We start from the raw sequence: 12,621 nt of genomic DNA on the forward strand, positions 1-12,621 counted from the left end.
GTCTCAGGAATGCTGGTCCTCGCAGTCCCGGTCACCGCGCCTCTCACCTCCTATGCGGCCACGGACGTGCTTCAGCTCCACAAACAAGGTCCCAGAAGGGCAGGGTCCTTCCCACAGTCTTCGCTTGTCAGGGCAACAATGAAGCGGTAAGATTCAAACTCGAGCGGTTACATACTTGAACTCCATCCAGAGAGTTGCTTTCTATTCCATTCCTCATTTTCAGCATAACCCAAACTAAGGTGTTGGTATTGTTGCCCCAGATATTCCAATGGTCCTAGATTCATTGTGTGGTGCGCAGTAGTCAGAAAACCATTACTTGTACATAAGAAGGTACAATTTGCTCTGATCGCGTTGCAAAGGAGCTCAGCAAAATATTGGCCACTGCAATAACCAGCTTACATATTTAAGGTTGCAAGCACATGGTATATTGAAAATGGAGAACAAAAGCCTCTGCCACCCGTCTTTCAGTTAAACTGGCAATGCCATTCCCATACACTCAAGAGATAAGTAACATCCTCTAAGCAAAGAATTCCTAATTTGTATCCTCGGAGATAGTTCTTATTAATTATGCTTGGTCCTTCATGCCATATTAACATATTAAGAGAGTTGAGATCTAAGGGCCAGTTACGATGTCTGTCGGAAAGGCTTCAAATGGCATTCGGTTCGTCCGAATCTGATTCGGTACACGTCTTTCCAACCGATTTGGAAATCCTTCGGACTGCTTACGAATTTCAGAAAACCTTCGGACTTTCCAACTCTGTTCCGACTCGGTCCCAAATAGCATTTGGAGGAACAGAGTCGTTTGGAGCCGACTTGTACAGGTCTTCGGACTGCGTTTCTGATTGACGCATTTCGATGTCTGATTCAGACAGCCTTTCCGAATCGGTTGTTCTGACACGGATTGGTAGTCGGCATCTGACTTTGGGGACCTGTAGCAGGCCCCCTTTCACCCGGAGCCTTCTGAATGGGGCCCGTGATGGTAACCATGGGACCCCTCTTTAATACCATGCACAGTGTGGCAGGCACCATGGGGTGCCTGCCATAGGGTGCACAATTTTCCCCACCCACCCTTTTCTTCAATAGGAACACAGGCTCCCGAATCTGATTCGGTCAGAAACGTTTCCGCGATTCCGACCAACATCCTAATGAGGCCCCTTGTCTCTTTTAGTGAACCTAGGCCGCAGATTTACAGGAGAAAGACATTATGATCCTTTCAGATCACTTTTAATTTCTTTTTTGGTGGACTTTAGATGCAGAACTGTCAAAGGACAATCCTCTTAAGAGTCCACTCTCTCAGTACTTTGTAGACACCCGTTCCATCATGTTAAGGCAGAGGGGCCCTCTGTCACTTTTGATGCAAGAAATCTGATCAGAGAGACAATAGAAATTGCACTATAACTGTCTTTTAATGTATTATTAAGGACACCCTGATGCTGCTATCAGTTCCCTGGGCAGTGAAAACACAATTGTACGTACACTCCGTAGGCAACTAATTTTTTACTAAACAATATACTGCACATTTATAATTCATTATTATGAAGTCCGAGCGTACACATGAAGGAAAAACTAAATTACTCTTTCTTATGACTAAACATCTCTCAACACAGTGGCATACAATGTCTGTAAGATTACATGACAAGTTAAAAACAAAATGAATCATAACAAGCATTCCTCTCGTCTAGACAGACGAACCATGGTCAAAGCTAAAACGGTGACCTGAATGTAGAAATACTGTATGATGGTGCTTGATAACTAAGATCCAAATCTTACAATAATTGAAACACCATTCTAATGGAATCACATCTAATATTTAACAGGAATTATTTTTTCCATATGTTAATACAATAAATGATAGGATATCGCAGTAAATATACACAATCTGAGAGGAAGTGTGGTGGCTTTGATTATTGATGAATCTTCTTGGAATCTAGTGTACGAACCAAGCGCCTTCATCAGAAAAGCCAGAAACAAAACATACCGATATTTTAGGTACCATAGAAATTGATGTAAACAGGAAGAACATGTAAAATGAAGAATGTGAGAATATGGCAGGACAAAAGGATTAAACAGGCCACTTTTAATATCACAAAGTGGCTAAGAAGGATCTTGTAACCAGGTATATAGTACCGCAAAATATATATTCTTCTCCTCCTAATGACTTCCAACCGTGGGGGTGTCAGTATATTTATGAGGGTATTTGATAATACAGCTTAGCTCATGTTTCAATGGATGAAAGTAAAAAGAGGTCGCTTCAAAATGGTCACATGAAGAATCGACCCAATGTAAGCATGTCTGTCCGATCAGTACATGCTCTCACATATGTTGCGGTAGCTACAGTGATAGTCCTCTGCGTCAGAATGGCACAACCTGAACTTCAACGCAAACATTTTGGAGAGCATCTTTTTACTCTCATTCATCATAAAATTAGCTAACCTGTCTTATTAACGCTCTCACACAATATACCCACCCCCATGTGTGGAAGTTGTTAGGAAGATAAGAATATACATTTCGGGGTATGTACCTGGTTACAAGATCCCTGCCCCATGTTGCATGACAGACAACTGTTAAAGCTCTAATCCATTTCCTTCTACTCACTCTTCCTGGAGAGCCCCTGCCCTAATCTTCAAAGCTCCCTGTATGACTTTCTTGATTCTTCCTGAAAGCATGGCCCATCTCCAGCCCTCCTCTTTCAAACAGGCATAATCCTCGATAACCTGGCTTCTCCTCCCTTCTAAAGTAATTGCCCATCAGAGAACCATCAAAGAAATACATACTTGCTCAGCTGTTCCTGTTTGGAAAGAAAGCTGAGGTGGGCATTGAGGATTTCTTTTTTTTTTTTTCTAGTTTCGACCAATATTGGCTCTTAGTGCCTAGGAAGCCTAACCTCCGTCAAGAAAAGGCTCCTTGCGCTGCAGTGCATTTAGAATGTATCAGATGTTTAGGACTCTACTATTAAAAACCATTGTTAAGGATATTCTTTGTCTCAGCGAGTTGTATTCTCCATGGAACACAACAGATCACCACCACCAGCGGTGGATGTTTTCATCCCGAGTTCAAGTCTGAAACAGGGATGTGTCTGTGACCTGCTGTCTGACCCTTGGCCTGGGACTGGAGGCGGATGATCTCTAACCTTCCTAGCTGTTTTGAAATTGGACTCTCATCACTGCCGGGCATGAGAGCCATAATCAGTGGCTGTGCATGTAATGTCATGCAGGAATAAGTCAGCCAGCACATTCTCTAGTCCACCCCACAGCAAGGAGATTTTACTAAGACAATGTGTGGTGGGCCTATCTTTCATGTGAGTGATGTCCTTGGTAAAATGTGTATGGAGATGCACAGGTTGGAGAATTAGTATTCAGGAGAAAATGTAGGGAGAACGCAAAGTGAAGTCATCAGATATTATAAACCTAATCATTTTACTGTAAAATGGTGTGAGAGGAGTCTCGTTGTTCTCAAATGGTGTGAAGGGTGTTCTTGGGTTGTGGGCAGGCATAAGCTAGCAGAGAGCATGCAAGGATAATAACGAAGGTGAGGTCAGCAGAAAGAGCACAGAGGGCTCCTTTAGATCTCGGTCATACCCGGAAGTTCTGGTGGTGCATTCCTCCAGTAGCTCCCCGTCTCTGTTTGATGTTGCAGGGGAACAGTGCCTGTGCTTCTGTGATTAAGGGCCACATGATGAGCAGGTCCGGTGATCTGTGTGGCCATTGGAGAGACTGAACACAGTGCGAGTCCTCAGTCCTAGCTGCATGTATCACGCTCCACAGAGGGTATTGTTGTGTCCACAACTTCATGTACCTGTGTACAATGGACCTTTGACTCATCCCTCATCTAACGTGTACCTTCATTATTACTGACCTACCGCATATTTCGAGCCTGTGAGGGCTTTTCTGTTCCCTCGCTTTGATTCAAATGTATGATATTATTGTGGTCCTGTATCTGTCGGAAGAACATTGCTTGATACGTTATTTGTGTTTTTTCAGATAAGATGTGAAGGAATGCGGCTGTTTCTTCTTTGGCTTCAAGCACTTCAAACGAACTGCGGAGAAGAACAAGTGTTCATATATGCCTGTCTCGTGCCTGGATTTCCTGCTGTTACGCCAGTAACATTAAAAGGACCCTGTACACTGGATAACCTTATTAGCCCCCCTTGTAATTTTACAGATGGTAAGTGCCGCAGACATAAACATGACTTCCGCTTTAGGAGTGTAGCATTGTTTCGTGTGGTCATCCACTCGAAAGAGCAGGCCATTCATTAAAGATGTGTCCGTGGCTTTCTGTTCTGCAAGAATATGGAAATATGGTTCCTGGTTCTTGCTGTTGATCGCAATCACACAACTGTTTGAAGGCCGAATGTTCCATTACATAAATCTGCCATGGAAAGGCACATATTGTGGTGCAAGGCTAAGTGTAATTGTCAAGTGTATGCTTGGCTCAAGCCAGGCTGTCGTTCTGTCAGTGAAAGACTCTTGACATCAGAATAGAAACACATGTATGCTCACTATTTTCCCACAGTGTAAACCTAGCGGCACAATGACAGTTTGACAACTCCTAGTTCAAATGTCTGATGCTTTTACCCTGCAGAGATTCATCGAGCCGCACCCTTTAACTGCCTCCTTCCGTTAGTGCCTAACAGCCAGATTCATCAAACAAAATTGAGATCGCAATAGCTGCGAATTAGCTATTGCGATCGCAATTAAATGAAATACCATTCATGATGTAAAAATTGAATAAATAGCGATTTCGCAAAATCTATAATGCAAATTCGCAAACTAAATCGCAGAATCTAGGTGGAACCCCCTTAGCGAATCGGAATTAGCGAAATTCCAAGGATTCTGCGAAATATTTTGCTATTTCGCTAAATACTCGCAAACCCAATTCATGAAAAATCGCAGATAGCGAAAAATCGCTATTTGCGAGGCGCAAAATAAGGAGAACCCAAACCAGGTGGTAACCATGAAGTCAATTAAAAAAAATAAATAAATAAATAAAAAAATAGCCACAGGTGCGGGCCTGACCAAACACACTTAAGGAGACACAGTAGGAGCATGAGGACTTTCACAATGCCAGGACTCTACATGGTCGTCAGGCGGCGAAGGCTCCAGGCTGCAGCAAGGAACAGACGCAGGATCCAGGAGCGAATCTTCCACCTGCGGATCACCCTTCTGGGTCAAACTGCTGAGCAAATCTACTCTAAGTACCGCCTGAATTGGGCAATGATTACAAAGCTGATCCGTGACCTAGACCCCCTGATGCAGCACCCAACAAGGAGGACCAATGCCGTGCCCACCCATGTCCAGGTCTTGTGCAGCCTGCACCTCCTGGCCTCCGGATGCTTCCAGGGGATAGTTGCCGTTGCAGGGGGGATCTCCCAGAGCACCATGTCCCGCTGCCCAAGGAGTTTCCTGGAGGCAATGCTGACCCGGCTACACCATTACATCACATTCCCGACCACCCAACACGACTTGGATCAAACCAAGCTTGATTATTACAACATTGCGCAATTCCCCCATGTAATTGGATGCATTGACTGTACCCACATCCACATATGCCCACCTGCACAATCCGAATACATGTACCGGAACTGCAAGTGCTACCACTCCCTGAATATCCAGATGGTGTGCAACGCTAAGACAATCATCACGGACATAGTGGCACAATACCCGGAGAGCACACATGACTCCTTCATATTCCGGCACAGCGGCTTGCACACACGACTGGCCAGGGGAGACTTTGGGGAAGGACACCTACTAGGTAAGTACACATGCATAACAGGCACTCACCCTCTGCTCCTTTCATTCAGGTGACAGCGCCTACAGCAGTGGTTCCCAAACTTTTTTGACTCGTGGCTCCCTTGACCTAATTGGCAGTTGGCCGTGGCTCCCCACCATTTTTTTACCTGCGCACCGGGGTGCCGCGGCGCACCCTTTGGGGACCACTGGTCTACATGAAGAATCAAGCCAAGACGTGATGAAGGATTCAGAGAGTAGCCATCACTATCATAAAACTTTATTTGCAATCACAAAGATCTTATAAAGTACATCTCAATGCATACAACACCATCATAGAGTAGTATAAAGCACTCCCACTAAAAGTAACCAGGCTAGAGAAAGGCTCAAGGAGCTCTGTGGCATTACAAGAAGTTTACGTGGGGTGAGCTCTGATCATGGGCGTCCGCAGAAATGTTTCCGGGGGGGGGGGGGGGAATTGTTAACTTCATCACCATCCCCCTTGCACCCTTCTCCCCTCTGCCTTACACCCTTATCGCCCTCCCCCTGGCACCCTTCTCCCCCTAACACTTGCACCATTCTCCCCCTCCCCCTTATACCCTACTCCACCTTCGCCTGGCACCCTTTTCTACCTTGCACCATTCTCCCCTCTGCCTTGCACCATTCTCCCCTCTGCCTTGCAGCCTTCTCCCCTCTGCCTTGCAGCCTTCTCCCCTCTGCCTTGCACCCTTCTCCCCTCTGCCTTGCACCCTTCTCCCCTCTGCCTTGCACCCTTCTCCCTCTGCCTTGCACCCTTCTCCCCTCTGCCTTGCACCCTTCTCCCCTCTGCCTTGCACCCTTCTCCCCTCTGCCTTGCACCCTTCTCCCCTCTGCCTTGCACCCTTCTCCCCTCTGCCTTGCACCATTCTACCCTCTGCCTTGCAACCTTCTCCCCTCTGCCTTGCACCATTCTCCCCTCTCCCTTGCACCCTTCTCCCCTCTCCCTTGCACCCTTCTCCCCTCTGCCTTGCACCCTTCTCCCCTCTTCCTTGCACCCTTCTCCCCTCTGCCTTGCACCCTTCCCTGCACCCTTCTCCCCTCTGCCTTGCACCCTTCTCCCCTCTGCCTTGCACCCTTCTCCCCTCTGCCTTTCACCCTTCTCCCCTCTGTACCCACCCACCCAACGCTCTCCACCAGGCCCCTGACCCTGCACCCACCCAACGCTCTCCACCAGGCCCCTGACCCTGCACCCACCCAGCGCTTCTCACCAGGCCCCTCACCCTGCACCCAACCAACTCTCTCCACCAGGCCCCTGACCCCGCACCCACCCACCCAACATTCTCCACCAGGCCTCTGACCCTGCACCCACCCACCCAACGCTCTCCACCAGGCCCCTGACCTTGCACCCACCTACTCAACAGTCTCCACCAGGCCACTGACCCTGCACCCACCTACCCAACGGTGTCCACCAGGCCCCTGACCCTGCAGCCACCCACACAACGCTCTCTACCAGGCCCCTGACCCTCCTCCCACCCAACGGTCTCCACCGGGCCCCTGGCCCTGCAGCCACCCACCCAACGCTCTCCACCAGGCCTCTGATCCTGTCCCCACCCAACATTCTCCACCAGGCCTCTGACCCTGCACCCACCCACCCAACGCTCTCCACCAGGCCCCTGACCTTGCACCCACCCACTCAACAGTCTCCACCAGGCCCCTGACCCTGCACCCACCGCCCCAACGGTCTCCACCAGGCCCCTGACCCTGCAGCCACCCACACAACGCTCTCCACCAGGCCCCTGACCCTGCATCCACGCAACGGTCTCCACCAGGCCCCAGACCCTGTACCCACCCACCCAACACTCTCCACCAGGCCCCTGACCCTGCACCCACCCAACACTTTCCACCAGGCTCTTGACCCTGCACCCACCCACCCAACGCTCTCCACCAGGCCCCTGACCCTGCACCCACCCACCCAATGCTCTCCACCAGGCCCCTGACCCTGCACCCACCCAATGCTCTCCAACATGCAGCAGTCACGAGTGACGACCCCTCAACGAGGAGTGAGGCAAAGACAGAAGCTGGCAGAGTGCGGCTGCATCAGGGCATAGGCCTAGTCCTGGGCCGAGCTCTAGAGGACTTTAAAAGAAGCACTTCGAGAATCTGTTTGAGGTCACCTACCAAGGGTCAAAGGTCAGCTGATCCTGCAATAGTTCAGAGTCGCCTCCTGTAAGGAAGGCTAAATGACCCCTAAGCCTTTGGAGTGACCACTTATCTGGGCCCATTAGCAGTAATTACAGAGTCCCCTAGTCCAGTAATGAGCAGCTCGCCACTGGAGCAGCAGGAGCAGGTAAGGCGCTGGGGTTAATGAGCGCAATAAGCAATCACCAGATACAGTGACGTCACTAGGGGGGTGCGAGGGGTGAGGACCGCACCGGGGGACACCACCACATGGGGTGACACCAGCCCGTCTAACGTTATTTTTGATTAAAATGGAACACGCTTACTTTGATTCATGTCCCCCCATCTTTCAGATGTGAAAAGTAGGGAAATGTGTTTCACCCCACCCCGCCTTAATATAGAAACTGCGTACAAATAGTGTGACATTAGTTCCTGCCTTGTTTATTGTCTTGCACAAGCAGCTTAATAAAGGGGGCACGTTGGCTACTCCTGTGTTTTTGTACCACTGAAACTTATCTATGAAAAGCTCCCCTGTAGGAACTTCAGCGAAAACTCAAAACGTCACTGTTCATGCATTGCTCACACGTCTGTGCCCCTCTCACATGCACACAACCTTCAGCCACTCAGTCACACCAGGGACCTCACAGTGCCCCCAACTTTCCTCTCTCCCCAAGCACAGTATGCAGGGTGCAAATGGCAGCTGTATAATACAGCTACATGACCAGCAGATGGCAATAGAGGCCCATGGGTGCAGCAGGCAGCTCAGGAAGGGGCATGGAGCATTAGGACGCCCTCTCTCAGCGTGGCGACTGGGCTTGGCCGCACAGGGGACAGGCCCTGAGCTGTGGACAGTCTGGGACAGACTGCCACTTGTTCATGTAGGAAACTGGGCGACCCAGAGGAGACAGGGCAGAGCCGACAGCTCACAGATTGAAGACTGTCCGTGCCAGGGGGCATGGCGCTGCACCTCAGCCATAGGTAGAGTGCAAGTGGGTACATGGCAGTGGGACATTCTGCCTACTGTGGACACGGCACATTCAGACAGGACAGGCTCTCCTTGCAGAAAAATATGGCAATAGCAGCCTCAGAGACACACGGAGTGACAAGACAGGAAGACATCCAGTGGACTCATTCACAGAGAATCCAGACAGTCAGCTTTACCGGGCTCACAGAAACAGGACAGGCCGCTTCACTGGACTCACAGAAACAGTACAGACAAGTCAACCGGGCTCCCAGAAGTGGAACAGTCCAATCCACTGGGCTCACAGAAACAGGACAGACTGCTCCACCAGGCTCACAGACGCAGGACAGTCAACGCCAATGGGATCACAGAAATAGGCAGCTCCCCTGGACTCAGAGAAACGGGACACACAGCTTCTCTAGACTCACAGAAGCAGTACAGAATGCTCCACCAGGGTCAGAGAAACAGGACAGGCTACTGCACCAGTCTTCGAGAAACAGGACAGGATACTGCTGCACTAGGCGCAGAGAAACAGGACAGGCAACGCAATCAGGCTCACAGAAAAGGACAGGCTGCTCCACCGGGGTCCCAGAAAAGAACAGGCTGCTCCACAGGGTCCCAGAAGCAGAACAGTCAGCTACATAGGGGCTCAGAGAAACAGGACAGGCTGCTGCATCGGGCTCAGAGAAACAGTCCAGATAGGAGCGAGAAGAAAACACCAGGAGATGCGTGCCCTGGGGCAATGTCTGCCACGTGTGAGAATTAAAGGCTTTCTCCATCAATCACTCATTGAGATGCAGAGTGCGAGGATCACGTGTCCTGACCTGGCAGCACAAAGGAGGGGGAGGAATTGCGGCTGCAATTTCCACGACTCACATCCTGCGGCGCGGCGCCCCTGGCTTCTAATCACGGCGCACCGGGGTGCCGCGGCGCACACTTTGGGAACCACAGGCCTACGGTCTCCGTGAGTACCTCCTCACCCCATACCTCAACCCTGTCACACCACAGCAACGGCGTTACAATGCAGCACACATCCGCACAAGAAATTGCATTGAGCGGACATTCAGGCTTTTGAAGAGCCGACTCCGCATACTTCACAAGACTGGTGGGGCCCTCAAATACCAGCCTGAGGTCTGCTGCCACATCGTGGCCGTGTGTGCAATACTCCACAACATTGCTACCAAGCGGAGGATACCTGTAGAAATCTCTGGCAGTGAGCCGGAAGGGGACAACCGCCCACCTTCACATCGATCCCATCGGACTGCCGTATTCGCCATAGCGCTACGGCCATCACAAATTGAGCCATCACGCTCCTTTCCTGGCAAATCCATACAAACCTGATGGAAGCCCTGGACTTGATGTGAAAGAAAGCACATCTATCAGCGTTTACTCATCAGTATTCCTGAGCCTACGAGGAAACCGACATTAATGCGATAATAGGCATTGTGTTAATAACTGTTGTACAAAACAATAATGTTGATAATTCTTGTCCTGATGATGATGTCACAAATGTAAAAAGGCATCGAAACGTCGTCGACTAAAAAACCCCATATGCAATATGATAATGCTATATTATTTGATGCAATGGTATGGTTATGTTTAAGAGATTGAGTCTGTAGCACTGACCACAAGTATACAGACACATTTTCGCTTTGCCCTTTTGGCCATTTCTTTGTTGTTTTGTCTTGATTGTTGTGCGTCACGGCTGTGCCCACTTGTTATCTTTTTTGGTTCTTAAAATTCACTTTATCAACCAGAACATTTAAAATAAATGTTCTTGTCCGGCTGGACAAAAGACATACTACTTATCAGGTGTATGATTAATGATTTTTGTATGTTATCTTGTCCACATATAGGGACCACTGTTTTTTGTAACTTGATACTGCCCAAGGTCCCTATGGCATACCTTTCGGGTTCCCTTGTCTTTGTGAAAACACACCTTCACATGTGCGTCATGCACGCTGGGAGAATCCTGCTGAAGGACACAGGCGCTGCAACCAAATCACAATGAACTGTTTCTAGTGCACCCACTCCCCTCATCCAACACTTCACTCATGCATGACAATTGAAATAATGACATGAGTCAGATTAACTAGTGCATAATAAATCTTATTGTTTTCTTCAAAATAATGTAATATTTTTACTATAAATTGCATGAGAGCTGTATTGATTCATACATCCCCATGTATGTGAGGAGGGCATGCTTGTTTCATCAGCATGGCCCTGCATGTTAAATAATAAATAGTCAGTGGCGCCACCGGGTGGACGCTCCCAGTCGCCTTTCGACCTCCTCCACATCAGCATTAGCCCGTGAGGCTGCATTTGGCCTGGTGCTGCGGCGGGGTACCGTCACCAGCGGCACCGACATGCTGCTGTGGCTGGAATTGCCCTCACTAGCATCATCCCCACCACCTGCCTGGCCATGTCCACTCGCCTGCAGACTCTGCACTGCAGTGGTGACTTGCTCCAGTGCCCTAGCGACATCCTGGCAGCATTGCACAATTTGAATTTGCATCGCTAATGATCGACGCGATAGCTGGGAGGTGGCATTCCCAATGATATGGTTGGAGCGTGTGTACCCTGACAGGCGGGTCAGCAGCTGGCGGTGGCGGTTGACATCCTGCTGGGATACCAGGACCTGGCTGTTTTCCCGAACAGCAGCGGTCATGCTTTCCATGTTGTCACTGAGCTGTCCCACATTACGTGCAGTCTTGGCAAGCTGCAGGTGGATGGCTGCCAAGTGACGTGCCTGCTGTTGATGCACACGGAGCATCCGACGCTCAATAGACAGGCCTGTTACCCGGACATTCACCCCCCTGCCGACGCGTGGTGTTGTTGCGCGGCTCCCTCACCAGTCCGCTGGACTGTGTACGCACAGTGGCTGTGCGCCTTGTCTGCTTCCGTGCTGCAGCTGTAGTTGCCAGTGCCACTGGCATGGGTGTCACTGGGGGTGGTTGTGGCGCGCCTGTTGTTGCAGGGGTGGCCCTGTCCACAGGAGCAGGTGGTGGTACCACTGCTGCTGGTGCTGGCTGTGATGGTCCTGGTTGAGGGGTTAGGATGGCCCTCTGCCTCGGTGTCCTCGGGATTGTCCTCAATGTGAAGGGCTTCACTATCGGTGCTGGCTTGTTCTGCGCCACCTGTGATGTAAATGGGACGGTGATTAATGACATGTTTCTTGCACATGGGAGGTTGCTACATGCATGCAGGCTAGCATTCCCTGCCTGGCTTTAGGAATGACTCTCACTGGACAGGTCTGGCTGTATGGGGCTATGTGGAAAATGTGGTCACACTACAAGTCCCACAATGCAATTGGGCTTTTCTGGTGTGCATGGCCAGCATGACTGGGGTTTCTAATGGGTAGCTTGGGAGTCATGGCCATTGTTAGGGGACAGGGTCGCAGGCGTGTGGCACTTACCTTGGGATTTTTGGGTGGGTCGGGAGGAGTCCAGCCTGGTTACCCCCACGCATGCCTCAGGATTCAGGGTGTTCTCCACAAGGTCCTCCAGTGGGGTGTTGGGTGGTACAGTGGGCTCGCCTCCTCAGGTTCCCAGTCGCTCCCCCAGCCTCTCAGCAATTCTCTCCTTGGCACTCCCCCCTGAGGTCATACCACCTCTTTTTCCGCTCCTCTATGGAGCGCTGGGTCACACCCACTGCGTTTACTTTAGCGCGGATGCGCAGCCAAACGCGCCTCTTCTCCGCCTCAGGCACCCTCCTTGAATCCTTCCCAAAGAGCCGGTCATGATCTTTGGTTACTCCCTCTAATAAATATTCCAATTC

At 50.0% G+C, this 12,621-nt stretch overlaps 1 protein-coding gene across 5 annotated transcripts in view; it reads left to right on the forward strand.

Moving 5' to 3' along the window:
* RALGAPA2 (Ral GTPase activating protein catalytic subunit alpha 2) overlaps positions 1-12,621 on the forward strand; it is a 1,907,250-nt gene that overhangs the window by 545,289 nt on the left and 1,349,340 nt on the right. For all 5 annotated transcript variants that reach the window (XM_078649331.1, XM_078649327.1, XM_078649328.1 and 2 more), the window contains exon 6: positions 3,981-4,164. In XM_078649331.1, coding sequence (XP_078505457.1) covers positions 3,981-4,164 — 184 coding nt within the window. The remainder of the gene's footprint in view (positions 1-3,980; positions 4,165-12,621) is intronic.

The sequence above is a fragment of the Lissotriton helveticus genome, chromosome 6, assembly GCF_964261635.1.
Source record: "Lissotriton helveticus chromosome 6, aLisHel1.1, whole genome shotgun sequence".
Classification (NCBI taxonomy): domain Eukaryota; kingdom Metazoa; phylum Chordata; class Amphibia; order Caudata; family Salamandridae; genus Lissotriton; species Lissotriton helveticus.